The sequence below is a fragment of the Ictidomys tridecemlineatus genome, chromosome 2 (genome assembly GCF_052094955.1).
Source record: "Ictidomys tridecemlineatus isolate mIctTri1 chromosome 2, mIctTri1.hap1, whole genome shotgun sequence".
Taxonomy (NCBI): Eukaryota; Metazoa; Chordata; class Mammalia; order Rodentia; family Sciuridae; genus Ictidomys; species Ictidomys tridecemlineatus.
Window position 1 is genome coordinate 47,934,218 of NC_135478.1, and position 26,412 is coordinate 47,960,629.

Genomic DNA, 26,412 nt, shown 5'->3' on the forward strand with positions numbered 1-26,412 from the left:
AGGGGTATAATAATTATACTTTTGTTGATTGAAAAACATTTTCCTGGGGCTGGAATTGTGATTCAGCGGTAGAACGCTTGCCTAGTCCCTGGGTTCGATCCTCAACACCACATAAAAATAAATAAATAAAATAAAGATATCGTGTCCAACTACAACTAAAAAATATTTTAAAAAATAAAACTTTTAGTAGTGAGAAGAGAATCAGAATGTCCAAGTTTTTGAAACAACTTTTTTCTTTTTAAATAACAATTCTATCCTTCTAGTTGCTCAGGCCCAAAACTGGGGGGAGAGGGGATTCAACTCAGACTCTGCTCTTTCTCTCACATACAGCATTTGTCTTGTTCCTAGGCACCAGCACCTCCCACCTGGATTATTCCAGTATCTTTTTAATTGGTCTTCCTGTTCATATTCACTTAGAGTCTGTTTTCAGCATAGCTGCAAAATGATACTTTCATTTTTATTAATTTTTTTTTTGCTAATAGGAATTGAATCCAGGGGTGTTTATTACTGAGTGACATCTCCAGTCCTTTTTATTTTTTTTATTTTTAAAATTTTGAGACAGGTGTCACTAAGTTCCTGAGTCTCACTAAGTTGCTGAGGCTGGCCTTGGAAGTTGCCATCCTCCTGCCTCAGCTTCTTGAGTTGCTGGGCAGAGTGATCCTTTTAAAAGGTCAAATTACATCCCTCCTTCGTTCAAAATCCTCTATTGGTTTCCCAAAGGCCAAAATTTGCACAGCAGCCTTCAAGTTCATATATAATTTGGCTCCCTGGTACTTTCCTGAGTTCATCCCCTAATGTTTCTGACTTGATAATTGTTCTCCAACCACGGTGGCCTCACAAGTTCCTACTTTAGGGTCTTAGCATTTTGAGTCTGAATGTTCTTTTTCAGGTATCACTTTATCACTAAGACCTCGATCATTCTATTGAAAGTTCTATTTCCTGCCCTTCCTTGTTGAATTTTCCCCCTAACGTTTATTTTTTCAGCATATTATGCATATTATGTATTGGCCTATCCATACCAGATTATCATATTCAGGAGTGCAAATTTTTCATATTTGTCTGCCCAGAATAGGGTATGGCAGGTAGTATGTGCTAAGTAAATATTTATTGACTAATTGAGGAAGATTTCCATGACAGATCATAGTATTAGTACCTTTGCTTTGAAGAGCTTTCTTTAAATAACTGATTTTGGCTCTTAATAAAAGTTCTGGAGAATGACAGTACTAATTCTAAACACACTGTTTACTAGTGGTGGAACTTACCATGTTATAGTTTCCAACCTCCCTTGAAGTTAGATATGATCATGTGATTGCATTTTAACTACTGGAATGAGGATAGATGGATGGATCTGTCACTTTCAGGCCTGGCCCTGCAGAACCTCCTGTAAGTGATCCCTCTCTACCATTCTGCTTGAGAAGGCTATGTCCAAGATGGCAGTTATGTGAAGGAAGGAAGGCTCTTGACTTCAGGAATTGCTACATGGAGTTGCGAGTGATCAAGAACATTGGTTTTATTTGAGTGAGAAATAAGTAAATAATCTTTTGGATTAAACAGCTGAAATTTGTAATTTTTCTGTTAAAGCATTAACAATACTTTAAATAACACCAACTGATAACTGCTAAATTATTTTCTTCCTTATTCTCTTGTACATCCTAATGGTAAACCAGATTTTTTTCTCATTTGTCATTGGTTTCTGTGTAAGTACTCATTTTTAGTCTTATTGAGATATATTTTATGTTACCATAAAATTCACTTTCTTAGAATGTAAAAAGCTCAGTGATTTTTCCTTTAATACAGAGTGATATCAGCTAGCACCACCAACTATTAGAGTGGTATAACCATCACCACTAAAATCTATAATTTTTTTAGTATTTCACCCACTCTTCCCCACTAAAAAACAAAACAAACAAACAAAAAGGGAATATTGAATGTAATACACATTATTTCTTTTTATGGCTGAAAGGCATTTTGTTGTATTATATAGACCACATTAGTTGGTTGATGGACATTTGAGTTGTTTTTGTCTTTTGGGTATTGTTAATATTGCTGCTGCTATGAACATTCAGGAGCAAGTTTTTGTTTGGATATATGTTCTCATTGTCTTGAGTACATGCTGAGGAGTAAAATTAATGGGTTGTATGCTAACTCTGTATTTAATGTTTTGAGGAATTGTCAGACTTTTCCAAAGTGGTTGCAACATTTTACATTTCTGTTAACAGTGCCCTTACGTTTTATCATTACCAGAGGATTAGAATTACTGGGTAAATATAGTTCCTTAAGGGTCGAAGGTGGGGGGCATTCACAACAGGGAATGGGGGTGTGGCACACGGTGTGAATTGACTTCTCTCTTGCCTCCTCTTCTATGCGTTCCTGTTGCTTACCTGGCACTGTCTACACTGTCCTGTTTGCTATTCTTAGAATACAGAACCTCACTTTTTTGGATCTTTGTGCTGACTTTTCCCTCTGCCTGGCATGTTCTGACCCTCCATATCTATTAAGTCTTTGTCTATGTTACCTTTTCAGTGAAACTTTCTCCCTCATTCGGTATAACTCTAAACCTATTATTGTCACTCCAACCCAGTTAAATCATTTACACATTTTTAAAAAGTACTGTACTTTCTTCCTTCATGAGGACAGAGATTTTGGTCTATTTTCGATGTGCCTCTAATATTGTGATCTTTTACAATTTTTTAATTTTTAATTTTTTTTGTGGTACTAGGGATCATACATACATACAAACATAGTAGGTTTCCAGTAAATGAAAAAATGGATAAACAACTTTCCATATTAATAAATGCATCTTGTTTTTCTTAAGATAAAAATTTAATGGGCTGGGGTTGTGGCTCAGCAGTAGAGCACTCGCCAAGCATGTATGAGGCCCTAGGTTCGATCCTCAGCACCACATAAAAATAAAGTAAAGGTACTGCGTTCAACTACAACTAAAAAATAAATATTAAAAAAGATAAAGATTTAAATCATAGAAGTAAACATTTTGAGTATATTCTCATCATAAAAAGCTTATCAATTCAGAAAAAACAAAAATTTCCTTGTATTTTGCCTCTGCATCTCATTTACTAGAGATAGTCACCATTAGTGATTTGGATGTACTCATTTAAACCATTTAAAGATATCTGCACAAAGAATTAAAAAAATAATATAAAGATATTTGCACATACATATGTATAGGAATATGTAGTTTTGATTTGTATTTTTCACAGATATGTCTATATTTTTCATCACTCTGTATACCCAGAACATTTTTGTCACCTCAACACAAACTTTATATTCATTAAAGTGTTTCATTCTTTTGAATTCTCATCTTGTGAAAATGATGCAATTTTGATTGACATTGAAGTTTCCCTTTTTTTCCGGTACAGACATTGTTTGTTCAAGCCAACATTTTGGCTCTTGCTACTTTGTACACACATGGAAGTGTTTTTCTGTATTTGGCCCTGGAAATGAAGACAATTTATATTTTTCTTTGAAATTGTTAGCTATTTATTTCCTTGTTTTCTCTAGGTATTTTTCTGAAATAGATATTTCAGAATAAAATAGATATTTTATTCCAATATCTATTTTTCTGAAATAGATATTGGAATAAAATTGAAATACATTTTTTAATAGAGTAAAATTTCTCTTTTAAAGGGCTTTATTTATTTACCTTCTTCATCTAGTATTGACAGAATCCATTTCTCTACATCTTCACCTATATTAGATGTTATTAATCTTCTATTTTTGACAATCTGTGTAAGAACTCATTTTAGCTGTTGAGGTTGAATATACTTTCATATAATTATTGATCATTTTTATTTCTTCTGTTAAAATTCTTGTTCTTGGATCCATCTTTTAATTTTTTTTAATTTTTAATTTTTTGTGGTATTAGGAATCATACCCAGGGCACAATACCATTGAACTATGTCTCAGCCCATTTTAATTTTTAAAAATTTTGAGAAAGTGTCTTGCTAAGTTGCTGAGGCTGCTCTCAAAATTGCGATTCTCCTGCTTCAGTCTTCTGAATAGCTGGCATTACAGGTATGTGCCCCTGCACCTGACTGTACATGACCTTTAAAGAAAATTCTTCCCTATATTAGATTAAATAAGTCTCTTATTTACTTTATAAGTGCTGTTTTTTTATTATGGCTATTCATATTTTGTTATATATGCTAGAAATGGTTTCTTCTGTTCTATAGTTTGTCCTTTAAATCAAGGTTCTTTTACCAAATGGGAGTTTTAAGTGTTTCTTTATTTACATGTATCCATTTTGTGGCCTCCTTGCTTAAGGAATTCTGTGCTGTTCTGAAATTCTAACCATATTCACTTATGTTTTCTTTTAATTTGGTTTAAATCTTATTTTTCAAGTTCTCCTCTTTTAATTCACCTATAGTTTGTTTATATTGTAGTGTAAAGCAAAGATCTAATTATTTTCCTCCTCCAAATCCAGTTCATTAACACTATTTGTATCTTTTCACAAGTGATGTGGTATGCCATTTTTATCATGTACTGTACTCCTTATAAAATTGGATATATTTTTCATCTTCATTCTACTTTATTGATGATGTATTTATTTTTTCTTATGCTAATAATTTATTCTATTTTAATATTTTGATAGAAGAAATTTGCCTCATTATAAAAGATATACACTTTCTCTTTTAAAATTAGCTTATCAAGCAGTATAAAATACTCTTTTGGAATTTTGATTGGAAGGAAAAATATTTCTCTAACATAGTTTTTAATGGCCTCACAAGGGACATTGTTATCTTGTGCTATATTTTATTTGTCATTATTGGTTCAAAATAATCTTTTTAAACTATTGGCTCCATAATTTTGTTCACTCCTTCCTTCCTTCCTTCCTTCCTTCCTTCCTTCCTTCCTTCCTTCCTTCCTTCCTTCCTTCCTTCCTTCTTCTTTCCTTCTTTCCTTCTTTTTCAATTTAGGTTAATCTTGAGTACAAGTACAAGGTTTTGTTTAGAACTTGCTGTGATTTGCTGAGTACAGTTGTACATGCCTGTAGTCCCAGATACCTGGTGAGGTTGAGGCAGGAGAATGGCTTGAGCCCAGGTGTTCAGAGCCAGCCTGGATAACATAGTTTCTGAAATTAAATATTTATTGAGTTTATGAATACAAATTTATACATATTAGTAATCTATACTGAGTTCTGTCCTCCTAAGCCTTTTAAAAGTTATTTATGTAAGACATGTTAAATTACATGGCTGAAGATCTTTCCCAAAGACATCTTTTTTTGTTTGATTGTATTTGCATACCTGGGGTCTTGGTATGTTGACCAGGTTGCCCATGAACTCCTGGGTTCAAGTGATTCTCCTGCCTCAGCCTCCCCAGTGGCTGGGACTATAGGTGTGTGCTCACAGTGCATGGCTCTCTTGCATTATTGTAATTTCCCAAATAATACTCTTTAAAAAAAATTTTTTTTAGTTGTAGATGGACAGAATAACTTTATTTATTTATTTTTATATGTTGATGAGGATCAAACCCAATGCCCACACATGCTAGGCAAGCACTGTAACACTAAGCTACAACCCCAGCCCCCTTCGTAATACTCTTACTCAGTGTTTTATCTTAGCTTTGGAAACAAAGTGCGTTAACATGAAGTATAGTTACTATCACTAGGCTTATCGAATATGGACCACAACTATTAATAATAGGCGGTGGGGGAAAGCATGGTTTAAGTGTTCAAATGACTTTTATATATTTTGAAAGATTTACTAAAGTAGTTATTCTGTGTTTTTTATTTCTTTATACTTATTTTTGCAGTACTAAGGATTAAATCCAGGGTCTTGTGTAGATTAGGCAAGCACTCCATCCCTAAGCTATAAAAAAAGAAAGAAAATAGGAATTATGTTTCTCTTGATGACTTTACCTCATCCCCAGAAATAATTGTTTGTGATGAGCTGGTGTGATAAATATGTAGGGAGTGAATTAATTAGTAGATGGAATGGTACGATTTGACTGAGATTTGGGTGAAAAAGTAAACTAAGGGAAGGGAGCACATTTAGAGGATTTGTATATCACTCTTGAGTTTCATTCAGTTGTTCCTATGAGAAAATGTGGATGTCAGTGCTTTTATTGTATATAATTTTGTTCATAACTGGTAGTTGTCTCAAATGGGACATCCATACTTATAATAGTTTATTAAAACTTTTTCTATGAAATGAAATTTTAGAATCTGAAAAAGACCTTACCTCATTCTACAGACAAAAACAATGACATAGTATGATAACATGTAAGATTGCATAGCTAGTAGAACTGCTATTTCCCATCTGAAGCTGTTGTATTTCAGGTAGCTATTATTCTTGAAGGGCAACATTAAAATCTAAGATAACTTTTTCTTAGTGATTAAAGTTGCTATGAGAATCAATTACCAAGGGCTTTCATATACACTCAAAACCCTTTGAGAGATATAAAGTTGCTTGATCTTGCAGAATATCACCCTTAACACTGTGCTGTTAAGTACCTATCCCACTTATATAGTTTTTTGTATTATTGCCTGGGCAGTTAGTTCATATCATGCCCTCCTGTAGCAAATCCTTTTTTAACTTACTCTTTCTCATCTGTTAGAGGTGTATATAGATAATATCTTAGATTGTTTTACAAGCAAGAATAAATAGATTCATCCATTCTGCAACATGGGCAAACCTCAGAAACATGCTAAGTGAAAGAAATATCAGTATCAATGTAATATATTCTATGTGAGATGTCCAAGAAAGGCAAAACCTCTAGAGACAGGAGGTGGATTAGTGGTTGGTTGAGCCTAGGGATGGGATGGGGAGGAACAAACTTCAAGTGAATATGAAGCTTCTTTTCAGGGATACAGAAATATTCTAAAATTGGATTATGGTGATGTTTGCCCACCCTGTAAATTTACTAAAAGTTATTAGATTATACATTTAAAATAAAATTTGTGTATATAAATTATACTCCAATAAAGTTGTTTAAAAAATTTGGTTTAGAACTTATTTTGGAGGGATTCTCTTTTATAATTGTAGATTAATATAATTGACAAAATTAGTTATGCATAATACCCTAGAGAAGTAAAATGGAAAACTAGATAAAGTGATATCTGATAGCCTGAATTTTATTCATTAGGTAAGCCAGAGTTTGAAAGCCCCCCTCCCCAACCCCATGAAACCATTAGGAATTTTTGTTGTTTTTTTTTTAATACTTTTTTTAGTTGTAGATGGACTCAATATCTTTATTTATTTATTTTTATATGGTGCCAAGGATCGAGCCCAGTACCTCAGACATGCTAGGCAAGTACTCTACCACTGAACCACAACCCAGCCTTAGGAATTGTTTTTGTGAAAAGGAAAAATTAAAGTTTTTGTGGATAGGAATTATGGCACAAAGAGTGGTAACACTTTTAAGGATAGGATTCATATACATGGTAATTTGTTGTGATCTATAGATATTTTATCAAGGTCTTGGTTTCTCTTCCCATCCTTTCCCTCTTCTTCTGCCCCCTGCCCCTTCTCCCTCTCCCTCCTTCCCTTCCTACCTCTCTCTCCACATATACTCTTATACAGAATTGTCAAAATTAGAGAAGGTGTCAGATTTTTTCCTCTAATCCTATCTTTTCTGCCAGTGTGTTTTTGTTTTATCTTACCTTTCATCCTAGTCAAGTGTCATGTCTTTTGAACAAGTAAACAATTTGGCTTCAGGCTGTTGATGAATTCTCTTTGATTTTTCAGCACTTTCATTTGGACCCTTGGATGCTCATTGGACAGACGCTTGAAACCTGCAAGTCATCTTCCAATCATAGCAGAATCATTAGGCCTTTCCTTTGGGGAGGAGATAAACCCATGTGTTGTGGAGATGAACGGGGAACAGCAGCTTGATGCAGGTACTGATTTTGCTGAGCAGATGTTATCCTTCATAGTGCACAATTGTATTACTCACCTGTGTTACATTGTCTGACATGTCTTTGTACCACTAAACTGGAAGCTCTTTGAAGTTCGTAGTTATTTTTTATTTCCGTGTGCTGCATCAGGCAAAGAATCTGGCACTAATAGTGTTTACTGAAAAAGTAAGTTATTTTTATGAAGACACTTTTTAAAAATAGTATTTTAATTTTGATGGTTACTTTCTAATTATTTCAAAATAATTATGGGTCATAGGAAGTTGCAAAGATAGTGTTGACAGGTCTCATGTTCCCTTCACCCAGTTTCTCCCATGAGTTCCTCAAAAAATTGTAATATATAAAATCCAGGACATTGATACTGATTTAAAGTGTATGTAGTTCTGTATCATTTTATCACACATGTGGACTCCTGTAACATCATCTCAGTCAAGATATAGAACTATTTTATCACTCCCATTACCTATTCCTCTTTCTCTGTACCCTCTTTAACCCTAAGCTGCTATTCATCTGTTCTTCATCTCTGTAAGTTTGTTGTTTAAAGAATGTTACATAAACAGAAGACATTTTGAGTTTTTTTTTCCTCTCAAAATAAGCCTTTGAGATCCCTTGAAGTTTTTGCATATGTTAACAGTTTCTTAGTTTTTATTGCTAAATAGTATTCCATGGATGTATTATAGTGTGATTAAACCTTCTTCTGTTGTACATTTTGCTTTTTTCCAGCTTTTGGCTATTATAAATAAGTTGCTATGAATAATTGTATACATAATTTTGGGAAGATAAATGCCAAAGAGCACAATTTTTCTATCATAGGTTTAGTAAAGAAACTGTCAGGCTACTTTCTAGAGATGACATTCACCAGTAATGTGAGAGACATACATTCTGTCTGCATGCTTACCATTATTTGGTATTGTTACTTTTTATTTAAGCCCTCTGGATAGTTGTGTAGTGACAGCTTATCATGGTCTTCATGTGTATTTCTTTAATGCCCAGTGATGTTGAACATCTTTACAAGTGCTTATTTGGCTTTTTTAATTCTCTTTGATGAAGTATCTCTTCATATCTTGGGCTCATTATTCATTAGTTTGTTTTTCACTAATAAAACTTTTTATTGTTGAAGTTTTATTTTGATTTTTAAAAAAAATTTTACTGAAGCATTATTTTTTGAGATATAATTTTCAGACATAAAATTCATACTTGTAGAATGCATAATTCAGTGGTTTTATTTGTTTTATAATGCTGGGTATTGAACTCAGAGCTTCATACATGCTAGGCAAGTGCTCTACCACTGAGCTACACCCCCAGTGCAATTCAGTGACTTTTAGTATATTAACAAAGTTATACAGTAATCACTGCTAATTCTAGATCATTTTTGTGTCCACCAAAATACTCCATTAGAGTTGTTTCCTGTTCAGCCTCTGAAAATCAGTTAATCTACTCTCTGTCTCTATGAATTTACCTATTCCTGCTTTCTTTTGACTGATGTTTGCACCGTATCTTTTTTATTCTTTTATTTTCAACCTCCTAGTATGATTATATTTGAAATAAGTTTGGTTTTTATTGCGGGGGTAGGGGGGAAATTTACCAGGGAATGAACTCAGGGGCACTCAGCCACTGAGCCACATCCCCAGCCCTATTTTGTATTTTATTTAGAGACAAGGTCTCATTGAGTTGTTTAGCGCTTTGCTTTTGCTGAGGCTGGCTTTGAATTCATGATCCTCCTGACTCAGCCTCCTGAGCTGTTGGGAATACAGGTGTGTGCCACCATGTCTGGCCCAGTTATTATTGAAGGACATTTTGGCTGGATAAAGAATTCTGGGTTGAAAGTTCTTTTCTTTCCTTCAGTATTGTAAAGGAAAAGTATTGGGCCACCTCCTTCTAGCCTTCTTGGGAAATGTGCTGTCATGGGTATCTCCCATTTTTCCTGGCATGAGACCCCCACCGCTGTTCACCTGCTTAAGAGAGATGTTATTTTTCTCTTGTTATGTTCAAGATTCTTTGTCTTTTGTTTAAAAAAAGTTTGATGCTGCTGTTTCCTTGCATGAATTTCCTTGGGTCATCTGCTTCTTGAAGATACAGGTCTTCTGCTGATTCTGGAAAAATTTCAGCCATTATTTCTTTAAATACTTTTCCAACCCTGCCTTCTTTCTTTTCTTCATGTGGAACTTCAATAAATTGTATAAAATTTTCTTTTATTGTCTCACTGTTCTATTAGTCTCTTCATTTTTTTCTTTGTTCTTTGTTGTTTAGATTATTTTCTATTGTTCTGTCTTCAGTTTTACTTCTTTCCTGTGTCTGCTTCATTTTGCTATTGTACTCATCTGTAGAGTTTCTTTTAAAAGTTTGGTTATTGTATTTATTTTCAGTTCTAAAATTTTCTTATTGAGGTGGAGAGGGAAAAAGGTGGGGAATAGTAGCAACTTAAAATGCCACATCCCATTGTCTTAAGCAAGGTTCAGCAACTTACTTTGAATAGATCTTTAAATTTCTGTGCTTTTGACTAATTTGAGACATTTAAATGGTTGCTTTTCATTGTTTAGCCAGTATTTTTGCTGCTTTTATCAGAATGTGTGTTCATTGAAGTATGTACTGTACCATTTCAGAAGTTGATTTCTTTTTTCTTTTTTTGGGGTGAGATGGGGGGGATGGGATACTGGGAATTGAACCCAGAGATGTTTAACCATAGAACCACATCCCCACCCCTTTTTATTTTGACACAGGATATCACTACATTGCTAAGGCAGGCTTTGAACTGATCATCTGCCTGCCTCAGCTTCTGATTTGCTGGGATTACAGGCATGTGCCATTGGGCCCACCTTGTTTTAAATATTATCATGTGTATGTGTATGGGTTACATGTGTATGTGTGATTGATGAGTTTGAATCTGTTGCTATCATCATTAATTTGATGATTAAATTGGCCATTCTGGAGCAGTGAGAATTCTTTAAGATTGGTTCTTGTGTTCTTTTGATGTGATGTCATCCATAGACATTGCAAGAAAATACACATCTTTTTGAAGAGAAAGGAAAATCATGGTTTCATACCCATATTTACAATTTTAATTTAAAATTATAGGGTTTTTACTACAATTTTATGCTTCTAAAATGTTTTATTTTCTAATGTTGTTAACATCATTACTAATTTGTTTTTATCTGTAATAATCCTATAGTTATTTCAAAATAACAATACTAAGTTTCCAAATGTCAAAACGATAATAAGGGGCTGGGGTTGTGGCTCAGTGATAGACTGCTCGCCTAGCACATGTGAGGCCCTGGGTTCGATCCTCAGCACCACATAAAAATAAATAAAATAAAAGTATTTTTTTTAAAAAAGGATAATAATATGCTGCTTAGAATTTCTTTATGGTTTTTACCTTTAAATAAATTCCAATGGAGTTTGCAGTCATAGTATTATATTTTAATGTGTCTTAAAGAAATCCTGTTTTTGTTTTTTTGTCTTGCCACCGACAGACTCATTTGTTTCAGTTCATTTGTAATTTCTTTCTTTCAATTTAAGTATGTTTCTGAATAGTCACACTCATCTCTATCATTTTATATAAGAAGTCTAGATGGAAAAAAAAACTTCTGTGGTTTCACGTACTATACTTTGGTGATTATTCCATATGAATATATAGAGATCATTTTCATTTTTTTTTACAGCTGTATAAACCTAGATGTCTTGGTTTTGATGTGTAGACTCAATGAATAAGCCATATTTATTCAACTAGTTCCTTATTGATGGACATTTGGCTTATTCCCAGTCTTGGTATTACAAATAGTGCTGCAATAAATAGCTTTGTACATATGTCTTCTTGTATTTTTGCCAGCATATCTTAGGGATAGATTCCTAGAAGTGGGATTGCTGGATCAAAAGGTAAATGCATATGTAATGTTGCTAGATATTGCTAAGTTTTTTTCCATAGGAGTTGTATTATTATGCTTTACCAGTTTTACTACAGTAACTTCACCTTAGAATAAATTGTCAGACTTTTGAAATTTTTCCAATCCAATATCTCAGTGTAGCTTTAATTTGCTTTCTCTCTCTCTTTTTTTTTTTTTTTTTAGAGAATTTTCTAATATTTATTTATTTAAGTTTTCGGTGGACACAACATCTTTGTTTGTATGTGGTGCTGAGAATCGAACCCGGGCCGCACGCACACCAGGCGAGTGCGCTACCGCTTGAGCCACATCCCCAGCCCCTGCTTTCTCTCAAAATGAGAAAAATTGCATATCTTTTCATATATTTAAGGATCATTTGCATTTCTGGGTAATTCTGTTTTTATGTGTGTTGCTCATTTTCCCATCAGGTCACTAGCCTTATTTCTTCTCAATTTTAGTAGTTTTTTTTTTTTTAATGCAAGAGAGAGTTTAGTTGATTAATTCATCAGTTTTTTATTGTCATTTTTATCTTTAAATAAAATTATTGAATCATGATAATTAAATAATTTATCTTTAAATACAATTTAAAGATAAATAAAAAATACAAAGTAGAATAGTGGGAAATGAGGAATGAAGAATTTTTGTTTAATGGGCACAGAGTACCAATGGAAAAAAGTTCTGGAGATGGATGGCAATAATAATTGTACTACAGTGTGAATATACGTAATGTCACTGAATTGTACACTTAAAAATTGTTAATATGGCCACTGAGTCTTGCCTCAGGACTATGAGTTCTCAGCCTAGTTACGTTTTAATAATGGCAGTTGACTTTCCATAGGCCTGTCTTCCAGGTTGCTCTCAGAGCGATCCTTGTTGGCTTGTATTTCTAATGAAAAATTTCAAATACATAAGAAAGTATGGAAAAAATAATAACAACCATGAACTTACTATGAATTTTTAGTATATTTTTTTACATTTTCAATATTTCAGTTTTTTGTTAAGTTTTAAGTTTTAAATGTTAAGTTTTACCCCCTGTGATACTGGTGATTGAACCCAGGTCCTCATTCATGCTAGGCAAGAACTCTATTACTGAGCTACATCCCCAGTCCTTTTTACTTTTTATTTTGAGACAAGAGTCTCACCAAGTTGCTCAGTCTGGCTTCAAACTTGTAATCCTCCTGTCTGAGTCTTCCAGTTGGCTGGAATTGTAGGTGTGTGCCCCAGCACCTAGCCTTCTTAACGATTTTTAAGTGTATGGTTTAGTGACAATAAGTATATTGACATTGTAGTACAATCATTATTGCCATCCATCTCTAGAACTTTTTTTCATTTTCCCAAATTGGTAGTCTATGCCCATTAAACAATAATTCTTCATTCCTCATTTCCCACTATTCTTCTTTCTGTTTCTATGAATTTGACCACTGTAGGTATCTCAACATAAATGGAATTGATAGCATTTGACTTTTTGGATTGGATGTATTTGTTTAGCATAATACCCTCAAGATTTGTCCATGTTGTATTTGTAGCATGTGTCAAGATTTCGAACCTTTTTTTAAAAAAAAATATATTTTTACTTGTAGATGGACACAATATCTTTATTTATTTTTATGTGGTGCTGAGGATCGAACCCAGGGCCTCACGCATGTGAGGCAAGTGCTCTGCCACTGAGCTACAGCCCCAGCCCGATTTCCTACCTTTTTAAGACTAATATTCTATTCACATTTTGTTTATCCTTTCATCCTTTGATGGACACTTCTTCTACCTTTTGACTATCTTGAATATTGCTACTCTGAACATTCATGTACAAATACTGTTTTGAGTTCCTGCTTTCAATTCTTATGGATATATACACAGAGGTGGAACTATTGAATCATATGATAATTAAAGTAAATCTTTTTTTTGCAAAACTGTTTCCACAATGACTACAGTCTCACCAGCAGTGCATAAAAATACCATTTTTTCTACATCCTCACCATCCCCTGTCATTTTCTGCTTTGTCGATAATAGCTATTCTAATATGTGTGAGATGGCTTGTCATGTAGTTCTGGTGTACATTTCTCTATGATAAGTAATGTTGAACGTCTTTTCATGTGTTTCCATATTTAAAAAGATATAAAACAATACAATTTAATTCTATTTTGTACTTCCCTTCTAATGATGTTTTCATCTCACTTTCCCTAAAGGTAACATTGTTGAAGTTTGCATATATTTTTAACATTCTTGATTTCATTTTCTTTATTGGTATATGCATGTATTCATAAACATGATACTGAAAAGTTTTGTTTTGAAGCTTAAATTGTTTCTAGCTATACTTTTCATTCTCCACTTGTCTTTTCTACTTGATGTTCTTTATTTATCTATGTCAATGCTAATTAGTTAATTTCACTTGCATATATAATAGCATTTCATTAAAGAATTGCCACAGTTTATCTCTCATCCTACTAATTGCTTCCAGTCCTTAACTATTACAAACAGTGCTATGGTGAATATTCTCTTATTTGCTCCTTGTGTTCATTGGAAGCCTGACTTCCCCTAGAATTTACTCATTTACCAACCATTTATTGATAATTTGCTCTGTTTCAAGCATTATTTTAGGTAGTGGGACGTATTAGTGAACAAACAAACATAAAACTGTCTTTGCTCTTAAGTAGTTTACATGAAGTAGGATTATTGAATTATAGATATTTGAATCTTGCCCACCCAGCAGATAATTTTTCTTTTAGTATCTATTGCTCACGCAACAAGTACATGTTGTATGTCTGCTATATACCAGGTGTTTTGAATCTAGGTGACAGAAATATAAGAGTGACCAAAGTAAAATTTCTGTCTTTATGTTTATGATTTAGTAGGGAAGATTAAAAGATATGGTATATGGTCAAGTAGAAATGAATGCTATGAAGAAAATGGAAGCAGAGCCTCCATTTAGATGGATACTGAAGAGGTGACATTTTAGTAGAAACTTGAATGAAATGAAGGTGTGATCCTCCTGGAAGATGAGTCTTTGAACTGAGGGAACACCAAATGCAGAGACCTTACAGAAAACATTAAAAAATGTCAAGGAACTCGTTGTCGCCCGAGTGCAGGAAACAGTGAATGTCTGGCCGGGGATAAAATAGAAGGGTATGTGGCCAAGAGTTAGCTCATATAGGGCCTTGTAATCTTTGAAAGATTGTAGCTCTTATTTAAGTATGATTAAAAGATGAAAGATACTGTGGACTAGAGATAGTAATAGGATGAGAAATTATTTGATTTGGAATGTTTTAAAGATGGTAGCTACAGAATTTTTTATGGATTGGATATAGGATGTGAAGGGAAAGGATAGCTTCACTTTTTTTTTGGTAGTAAACTAAAACATGATTAATAGTATCTTTACTCAGAGAATATTTAGAATCAGTTTGAAATGTCTATTAAGTGACCTAAATGTTTGGTACTAGATACTAACTTACAGGCCAAAATGAATATAATAGTTTTATATTCCTTCTATCTTCATATTATATGATCCACTAGGGTGAACTTTAGATTTGATGTCTCCCTAGCAAGACAGCATATCAAACTTCTGTTCTGTTGAGACCCATTGACACTCTAGGCTCTAAGAGAAACTGCCATTAAAACAACAATAAAAAATTACTTAGGCAGGGGTTGAGGCTCAGTGGTAGAGCCCTTGCCTAGCACATGTGAGGCCCTGGGTTCGAACCTCAGCACCACACAAAAATAAATAAAATAAAGGTATTGTGTCCAACTACAATAAAAAATAAATATTAAAAAATTACTCAATTTTTTTTGTGCAAACTCAATTAATTTGTCCTGAAGTAAATTCTGTAAGTTAGATTGCTATAGTTTTATGTTTTTGTACCTTCATTTTTCTTTAATTGAGACTCACCTGGTTTTTTTTGTTTTGTTTTTAATTCTAGATGCTGGATCTGGTATGGAAGAAGTAGAATTAAGCTGGGAAGACTATCTAGAAGAGACAGGGTCCACAGCAGTTCCTTATGGGTCTTTTAAACATGTAAGCAGTAACTATTATTGTTTTACTGTTTTATCCTTTTTCTTTTAGCTGTTGTGTCATCATTAGAGAATTAGAGTTGTTTTAAGTTGAAATTACGTTTCCTTCTTCCTGCCATTCTCATTGACAAAACTTGACATATTCTAAAATCCTTTATGGTTTTTTATTTTTTCTGCTTTAAAATGTATTACTTACCTCTTTGACTGGTCATGGATGCTCCTTTATATTTTTGCAAAAAACCCTTTTCATAAGTAGAAAGAATTATTTTCTTTTACTTTATTGATTATTGATTTTCTCATCAAAAAAAATTTCAGTGGGAGAGTTGGGGTTGTGTGCTTGGCTAGCACGCAAGGCCTGGGTTTGAGCCTCAGCACCACATAAAAATAAATAAGTAAAATAAAGGTATTGTGTTCAACTACAACTAAAAAATAAATATTAAAAAAAATTTTAGTGGAATTTCCCTCTTGTTAAGAAAAAGCATGTCATACATTGGGGCATATTAGTGGCCTATGTAGCTCAGTTTTATTCCCTAACAGCTCCATTTAATGCTTTCCCAAGGGACAGCATATTTGCCCTGTGTAATAACTAGAATGTAAGAAAATACTCCAAATTTTATTAATAATTTATATCTAGACTTGGCTTTTAAACTGCTTCCCCTAAGCTCCCTTTTAAAATGCATGAAATTAATTATTTTAAAATGATTTACTTCATATTTGTCTTAGTCTGCTTGGGCTGCCATGACAAAATATCATAGACTGGGTGGCTTAAGCAACAGAAATTTATTTTCTCAACAGTTCTGGAGACTGAAAGTCTGAGATCAGAGTGCATGGTCAATTTATGGTGAGGATTCTCTTCTTCATTTGCAGGTGGCTGCTTTCTTTCTGTGTCTTCACATAACCTGCGGAGTGAGGTAGAGGGAATTATGTGCATAGACCTACATTAGAGTTCTCTGGTACTTCTTACAAAAAATATATTAATTATGTTGGATCAGGGCTTCACCCTTACGACTTCATTTAATCTGATTACTTTGCTGTTATCTAAAGTTTATATCCACCCAAAGCTCATATGTTGAAATCTAATTACCAGTATGGTGATATGGAGAAGTGAGGCCATTGTGACTAGTGCCTTCATAAAAGAGGTCTGACCAGAAACTATGCAACTCCTAGAAGAAAATGTAGGGTCAACACTCCAGCAAATAGGCACAGGCAACTACTTTCTCAGTAGGACCCTTAAAGCTTGGGAAATAATGCCAAGAGTTAATAAATAGGATGACATTAAATTAAAAAGTTTCTATACAGCAAGGGAAGCAATTAGGAATGTGAAGAGAGAACCTACAGAATGGGAGGAAATCTTTGCTAGCTACTTTTCGGACAAAGGATTAATGTCTAGATTATATAAAGAACTCAGAAAAACAAATAACCCTATTAATATATGAGCAAATGAATTAAACACTTTTCAGAAGAAATACAAATGGCCAACAAATTTATGAAAAAAAGTTCAACACCTTTAGCAATTAGAGAAATGCAAATCAAAACTACACCGAGATTTCATCTCACACCAGTCAGAATGGCAGTCATCAAGAATACAAATAATACCTCCTCCAGTCCCTCAATATCCAAAACCAAAATGCCAAACCCTTTGTGAAATTTTCTATTTTCTTGTCTGTGAAAACATCTCCTTCCTTCCAATTTGCTTTGTCCTGAGTATGCCCTTCTTAGAGCATGTTTTTACCTGCTGGCTGGTATTATGGTTACTCATATATCTGGTCCATCTTCTATATAAGACTATACTGGTCCTTTCTTTGAAAATAAAGAATGATTTTTTTATTGATCTGGGTATTCTCATCGGCACATAGGCCTAAATCTTTCATGTAATAGATGTTTATCAAACAATGAATGAAGAATGAAAGAAATAATTTGGTTCATAAAAATTCTTCACAAGGGGCTGGGATTGTGGCTCAGTGGTAGAGCGCTCGCCTACCATGTGTGAGGCCCTGGGTTCAATCCTCAGCACCACATAAAAATAAATAAATAAAATAAAGGTATTAAAATTTTTTTTCACAAAAATATAGTTTTCATTGGAACAGATTGGTTGACTATAGATGAAACTTACCAACTTTTGCATATATTATTGGAGACCAAAATGTTCTTATACTTGTTCACAATAAAGTCTTATGTTTGGGATTACAGAAAATAATAATACAAAGAATAATAAATGCTGGAGAGGATGTGGAGAAAAAGGAATACTTTTACCCTGTTGGTGGGACTGTAGATTAGTACAACCACTATGGAAATCAGTGTGGAGGTTCCTCAGACAAATAACCATCATATAACCCAGCTATACTGCTTCTTGGTATTCATCCTAAAGAATTAAAGTCATAATATTATAGTAATACTTGCTTACCTATATTTATAGCAACACAATTCACAGTAGCCAAACTATGGAACCAGCCTAGGTATCCATCAAGAGATGAATGGATGAAGAAAGTGTGGCATATACACACAATGGAGTTCTATTCAGCCATAAAGAAAAGTGAAATTGTGTTATTTGCAGGAAAATGGAAGCAACTAGAGACCATTATGTTATAGGAAAGCTCAGAAGATCAAGGGTTCCGAACCACAACTCCTGCCCCGGGTAGGAATCTTAATGAAAATCAAAAGGAGATCAGTAGATGAAAGGGACCAGGAAGGAAGTGGAAGTTGGAGAGGGAGGGTGGAAATGCTGGGGAGTTATATTGGCCAAAGTATTTTGTTATATTGTGTGCATGTACAAATATGTAACAGCAAAACCCCATCATGTATATTTAAAATACACTAATAAAAGTAGAAAGAGAAAAATAAATTTTAAAAGTCTGGGAGAGTTTGCTCCTTCTACTGTGTGAAGACATAGCAAGAAGTCATCATCTATGAATCAGAGAGCAACCCTCACCAGACACTGAATCTGCTGGTGCTTTGATCTTGGACTCCCTAGCCTCCAGAATTGTGAGCAGTGTATTGCTGTTGTTTATAAATGGTTCAATCTAAGGAGGGAAAACAAAACTGAAGAAGGAATTAGAGATAAAGCACATTTGGGAATAAGGATCTAAAAGAGTGAAGAAGCCCTCCTCATGGCATATTCTGGTGGAAAAAAACAGCATTTACTACGAGAAGTGCACTGAACACTCTCTGGATGTTGTAGAGCAAAAACTTTAAGCTGTTAAGGGAAGAAGTATAAGCCCTATCAACCCAGGGCAGCTTGGGTAATAGAATAGAAGAAAACAAAAGCCCTCTGTTCCTGGAAGAAGGGTAGGAGTACTTGCTGAAGCATTAGCAATTCCCTACAGTTGAGATAAGGGTAGGATCACTGGAAAGTTTCCACCCCAAGACTTAGGAACACAAAGCTTAAAACTGAGGTTAAATATAAGAGAATGTTCCTCCTTACTTGTTCCTCACCATCAGATTAGAAAGTGTTGAGTAACAGCAGTCTGTAGTAGGGGTAGAGGGAACTGGGTGGAGAGACAGTCTCTGAGATGCAGTCACAAAGAGAAGACCTGAGTTCAAGGATGGTGCAGCAGACTCCAAAAAAGACCCTTTGGCAAATGAGCCTATACTGCTAAATACTAGCTGATGCTACAGAAATTTGAAGCCTGGGGTACACTATGAATAACTATAGCAACAAATCCCAGCCCCAGCTCCATTCTTGACTAGATTGACTTAACATTTTCTCTTGAACTAAAGACCCAAGAAAAAGAAGAAACATACCAATTTTTAGGTATAATCACTATTTGACTCTGTCTTGACTATTCTACCCATGATGTCTAGTTTTCAACCAAATATTATAAGGGCACATAAAGAAGCAAGAGATGGGTTGGGATTGTGGCTCAGCGGTAGAGCTCTTGCCTAGTGCGTGTGAGGCACTGGGTTCTATCCCCAGCCCTATATAAAAGTAAACAAAATAAAGGTCTAAAAAATATTAAAAAAAAAATAAAAAAGCAAGGTGTGTGGGGGAACTCTGTCAAAAGATCAAGCAATTAACAGAACGAGAGTCATGTGACCCAGATGTTGGAACTATCACATGGGAAATTTAAAATAACTATGGTCAATATGTTAAAGGACCTAGTCAGAATTTGTCCTTAGAGAGCATGCATGAAGAGAAAAGGAATTTCAGCAGAGATAAAACTATTAGAAAGTATGAAATAGAAATGAAGGACATAATAGCAGAGTTGATTAATACTTTTGTTAGGCTAATCAATACACTTGACAACTGAGGAAAGGATCTGTAGATTTGAAGATAGATCAACAGAAATTTCCCAGATTGAAACATGAAGAGAAAAAAGTGTGCAGGTGTGGTGGTGGAGGAATAAGACAGAACACCCATTAGTTGTGGGATAGTATATATACCTGCAGTTTCGGAGGAAGGACCATAGAATGAGGAAGACATAAAGGAAGATAGTTTAACAAAGGAAATAAAGATGCCACACCACAGATCCAAGAAACCTGGGGAACACAAATGAGAATAAATACTAAACAGTCTAACAGAACCCACCCAGACATATTGTACGCAAACACTGAAAACCAAGGGGGAAAAAACTCAGTGGCATCCAGAGGGAACAAAGACACATTACATAGAGGAGAACAAATAATCACAGTGCCATTCTTTATAGAAACTATATAACTTAGAACACAGTGGAGTAGAAGTATTGAAAGAAAAAAACTTGTCAGCCCAGAAAAAATTCCATCCAAATGTGAAGAAAAAATAAAAACTTTTATCCCCCGGAAAATGTACAGTAAGAAAATTCATTACCAGCAGACCTAGACTACAGAAACTTGTTAAGGAAGTTCTTATGACAGAGGAATTTGATAAGACAGAAATTTGAATATATTCAAAGAAATATGAAAATGATGGAAAAGGGCATGAATGTATGTTTATATGAGGTTTATTTTTTAAAAGCTAACTTTGAAGCAAAAATAGAAAATATTTGTGTTTATAATATGTAACTACAGTAGCATGAAAAATGGGAGGGAGGATTTGGGAGCATAACATTGTAAGATCTTTATATATACAAGAAGTGGTAAAATATTATTTATAAGTGGACTCCAACTAATTAAAGATGCATATTTAAAACCCTTTAGCAACCATTCAATTAAAACAAACTGTTTTAATAAAAATATACATAAAGTTTACTGTTTAATTTTTATGTATAATTCAGTGGCATTAAGTATATTCATAGTGTTGTACAACTATCTGCAGAACTTCTATAATCATCTCCAATAGAATCTTGGTACACATTAAATAGTAACTTCCCATTTCCTCCTCTTCATTGTCCCTGGGAACCTTTATTATACTTTCTGTGTACCTTACATAAGAGGAATCATGATACTTGTTTGTCTTTTTTGTCTTATTTCAATTAGCACTACATTCTTAGGATATCATTATTATTCTTTAAAAATATTTAGTAGTTTGGTCTTGAGTTTGCAGTATACGTTTACAACCTATTCAGATCTTTTTTTAAGTATCTCTATTCCTCATCACAGGTAGTTCAAATGTATTTTAACTAAGTATTCTCAATTCCTCCCTCATGTACTTGATAACATTGCTGTCATTTACTCATAAAAGGTATAACATTCTAAGCTGTCATCAACAACTACTTTATTATTATTATTATTTGAGAAACTGTTATCTGTTAGTTCAATTAAGAATAAGAAAAATCAAAGAATTTATTTTAACTTCTTTTATTCCTTCTTCAGTGCTCTTCCTTTATGTAGCTCTTAGTTTCTGATTTATATCAAATATTTTTCTTCTTTCTAAAGAATTTTTTATTTCTTGTAAGGCAGGCTTACTGGTGACAAAATTCCTCAATTTTTGTTTGTCTGAGAATGTATTTCTTCTTCAATTCTTAAAGATAATTTCTCTTGATACAGAAATCTAGGTTGGTGACTTTTTGCTTTCAATGCTTTAAATATTTCACTCTACTTTCTTCTTGCTTGCATGGTTTCTGAGGAAGAAAAAAAAAAGGAAGAGCATTAGAGAAGGAATAAAAAAAGGTAAAATAAAATCTTTCAACTTTTCTTATTCTTTATTGAACTAACAGATAACAGTGCTCAAAATAATAACAGCAATAATGTATTCAATTATGTATGTTTATAAATATATTGAATAAATGTGCCTATGTGTATAAGTGAAATGAAATGACAACAATGATACAAGGAATGGGAAAGAAGAATTTGAATTATTTTGTATTATAAGGTATTCATACTACCCATGAAACAGTATAGTGTTATTTCAGAAATGGATTGGGATTACTTTAAATGTACATTGCACATTTTTGGGAAACCAATTAAAAAGTTTAAAAAACCAAAAACAAAACCTGATACACTAAGAAAGAAGACCAAGGCTAGACATGTAGCTCAGTGTTAGAGTGCTTGCCTAGCATGTGTGAAGTCCTGAGTTCAATCCCCAGCAGCACAAAATAAGGGAAATGGACAAAATAATCAAATGGAATCATATCAGTTGCCTGTTTGTAACCACAAAGGCAGAAAAAGAGTGGAAGACAAAAGTAGACACTAAGAACAAGGTAACATTTAAAACTGTAATATATAGTACATGGTAGATTTATGTGTGTGTGCATGCATGCACATGTACTGAGGATCAAATCCAGAACCTTGTGTATGCTAAACATGTTCTTTACCACTGAGCTACATCTCACAGCCCTGTTTATGATAGATAATTCAATTCTTATCAATAATCACTTTGAATGTCAGAGGTCTAAATATACCAGTTGATTGTCAGAGTGGATCAGAAAACAAGACAGAACTACACATTGTCTACAAGAAAACTACTTTAAATATTAAAAACATACAGATTAAAACTAAATGGATAAACTGGGCCTTGTGTCATATGCCTGTAATCCCAGTGGTTTAGGAGGCTGAGGCAGGATGATCACAAATTCAAAGCCAGCCTGAGCAATTTAATGAAGCCCTAAGCAACTCAACCCTGTCTATAAATAAAAATACAAGAAACGGTTGGGGTTGTGGCTCAATGGTTAAGCATCCCTGGGTTCAATCCCTAGTACCAAATAAAATAAAACAAAACAAAAAAACTGGATGGCTGGGAATGGTGGTGCATACCTATAATCCCAGCAACTCAGGAGGTTGAGGCAGGAGAATCACAAGTTCAAGACCAGCCTGCATAACTTAGTGAGATCCTGTCACAAAATAAAAAGCCAGCCATGGTGGCACACACCTGTTATAATCCTTCCTAGTGGTTCAGGAGCTGAAGCAGGAGAATTGCAGGTTCAAAGCTAGCCTAAGCAACTTAGTGAGGCTGTAGGCAACTAGTGAGACCCTGTCTTAAAATTAAAAACAAACAAAACAAATAAAAAACTAAAAGGGCTGGAGATGTGGCTGAGTGGCTAAGTATGCTTGGGTTCAATCCCTGGTACCAAAATAAAAAATAAAATTAAAATAAAGAATAGAAAAGTAAAAAGGACTGGAGAGTAGTTCTGTGGTAAAGTGTCCCTGGGTTCAATCCCCAGTACCAGATAGTTAGATACACACACACACACACACACACACACACACACACACACACACACACACTAATATCAGGCAAAAGAAAGTGAGAATACTTCTGTTAATTTCAGATGGAGTAGACTTCAAAGCACAAATGTCATCAGGTATATAGAAGGATATTACTTAATGACAAAGTGCTCAGTTCTGTAAGAAGACATAACAGTTCTTAACATATATGGACTTAACAACAGAGCATCAAAATATGTGAGGTAAGAACTGGGGATGTAGCTCATTGGTAAAGTACCCCCAGTACCCAAATTAAAATAAAAAGAGAAAGGTAAAAATTCATAGAACTACAAGGGAGAGACAAAATGAATCCAGTATTATAGTGGAGAAGTCAGCACCCTTCTGTCAGAAATGGACAGATTTTTCAGCAGAAAATCAGTAAGGAGGACATGGTTAAGCTCAACCACATTATCAACCAACTGGATATAATGGCCATCTATACAATACCTCATCTAGTAATAGCAGAATACACAGAATACACATTCTTGTCAATGAAACAAGAAACTAAATGGATAAACTAGGCCTCATATGAAACATTCAAAAAGATAGATCTCATTCTGGGCTACAAAACACACTTTAACAAATGTAAAATAGGAATGAAATCATACAGTCTCTGCCATAGAACCACAGTGGAATTAAACTAGGTATCAATAACAGAAAGATAAGTGAAAAATCCCAAAATACTTAGAGAATAAATAGCACACTTCTTAATAACATATGGATCATGGGAGAAATCTCAAAGAGAAATTTAGAATTATTTTGATATAAATTAAAATATAGTAACATTGAAGAACATCAAATGTCTAGGAATAAGTTAACAAAAACTTGCAAGGAAATTTCAAGCCATTATTAATGTAAGTTAATGACCTATATAAAAGGATATACTTTTTATATGTAATCAATCAGATAATTGCTATTGTAAAAAGATGTCATTTCTCCCCCAATATGTGTGTAGACTTACTGCAACACAAATTAAATTCCCCCTAAAATTTTTTGGAAGAAATTGGCCAGCTAATTCTAATGTTTATATTATAGGATGTATGCAGGAGGGATAGCCAGACATATCTGAAGATTAAAACAAAGTATGTATACTGGATATGCTAGATATCAAACTTAATTAAGATTAAGTAAAGTGTTGCTCTAAGGAAAAGCAAATCAGAAGAAGGTCCACTTATATAGAGACACTTGATTTATAACAAAGATGGGGATAAATAGTGGTTGGGGAAGGTATTGATTTTTATATAAACATGTTGAAATAAATAAAACCTGGGCCTACCTAACTCCAACCACATATTAATTCTAGGTGGATATCAGTTCTAAATATGAAAGGCTTCTAGACACTAATATTATATCATCTCTGTGACCTCTAGAGGTGGGGCAAGATTTGTTTAAAAATATAGAGAAAACACAAATTTAAAATATACATTAAAATTTAGAACTCAAGTTCATCAAAAGACACCATCATGAAAATGAGAAGTTATTTGCAGTACAAATAACCTTCAGAGAACAGGCCTCCAAAATATAGTGTGAATAAAAATATGGAAATGAATTGGTATAACTACTTTGGAAAACACCTTGGTAATTTCTCTTATGGAAATGAATGTATGTATGTACCAAGAGGCATATAGAAATGTTCATGGCATTGTTATTTGTAGCCTCTCAAAACTATGAAGGTGCCCCTAAACCTAGTACTAGTAATAGTAGAATGGATATACTCTTGCAGATTTGTGTTGGGGAATATTATACAATAATGAAAAGAGTTTTCTTACATATAATAGTGAAAATGAATCTTATAAGTAGTGTTTAGCAATAGAAACCCTACACAGAAAATAATCATATTGATAGCATCAAAACGTGGGTGGTATTACAGTTATAATTCAGGATAAAAGTAACCTTTCAGTAGTAAGACACTGTAGCAACTAGAAGAAAAAAAATTTATACAGAATGTGGGACTTATCTTTGCTGGCTCTATTTTTTTCAGGTCTTCACTTTCAGTTTATAGTGATTTTGATTGTTACACTACATTTATTTGTCATGTCTCCATAGTTTCCTTCAGTGTATGACAGTTCCTCATCATTCTTCATTTGTCATTCATGGACTTGATACTTAAAAAAATTTTTTTTTTACTTGATACGTTTTGAAGAGTATGTGTTTCAAGTCAGTTATTTTGTGGAATATTCTTCAATTTAGGTTTGTTTTTGCCCCCTTGATTGGATTGAACTTATGCAGATTTTGCAGGAATGTCAAGAATAAAGTCAAGAATGATGTAAAGAAAGGATACATAATATTGAAATTTTAGGACCGATGATGTTAACTTTGATTAAATAGTTAAATAAAGTGCTGTCTGCCACGTTTCTTCACTGTAGTGTTACTGTTTTCCCTTTTACAATTAATAAGAATTTTAAAGGGAAAAACCTTTGAGTTTGTGCAGATACTGTTTCTCATCATGGAAATTTTAGTGTTCATCTGTGATTCTTGAATGTCTGCCATTGTTTATTTTATAATGTTTGTCTAATGGTGATTTTCTATTTTCATCTTTTTTTCTATATTTATTGATTGGATTTCTGCTTCAAGGAATATTTGTTCCTCCTTTCATCTTTCCCCCCTCTCTTTCTTTCTTTTCATTGTGGACTCATGAATATTTATATTGTTAGTGATTTATAATTCACTATTCTCCTTATTTATCATATTGCTCCTATTTGAAATGTGGCTGCTGGGATATCCTTCTATTTGTCTTCCATGCCTTTCTGACATACCTCATCATTTTTTGACCATTTCTTTACTTTATGGCATCATAAGATATTCCAGACTTTTACTTTATTTTCTTTCCACAGAATTGTTGTTAAAATTTCTCCAAGTAGCTTTTGTTCTTTTTTTTTTAACTGGAAGATAGCATTTAGAAATCAAGCTTTGGGTGCTTGCTTGTTGATTTTGGACATCGTTATTTGTATTACCTGTCAATTCACAGAGTTAGGAAATACAAATATAGTAACACAAACATATAATACATCTACACTTTTTTCTATTATTTATCTATCTAGATATCTATCATTATTTTCTCCTTCAGATACCTCTGATTTTAGCCCAGAACTACAGAATTTACTT

General features: G+C 33.7%; 1 protein-coding gene across 7 annotated transcripts in view; it reads left to right on the plus strand.

Moving 5' to 3' along the window:
- The window catches only part of Sfmbt1 (Scm like with four mbt domains 1), a 170,683-nt gene that overhangs the window by 49,929 nt on the left and 94,342 nt on the right, over positions 1–26,412 (plus strand). For 5 of the 7 annotated variants that reach the window (XM_005317199.5, XM_078038437.1, XM_078038436.1 and 2 more), the window contains exons 2-3: positions 7,704–7,855; positions 15,660–15,754. In XM_005317199.5, coding sequence (XP_005317256.1) covers positions 7,828–7,855; positions 15,660–15,754 — 123 coding nt within the window. In that variant the 5' untranslated portion in view covers positions 7,704–7,827. Of the gene's footprint in view, positions 1–7,703; positions 7,856–15,659; positions 15,755–21,734; positions 21,775–26,412 lie in introns of those variants that run through there. The other 2 variants (XM_040289711.2, XM_078038438.1) reach the window with 2 other exon arrangements.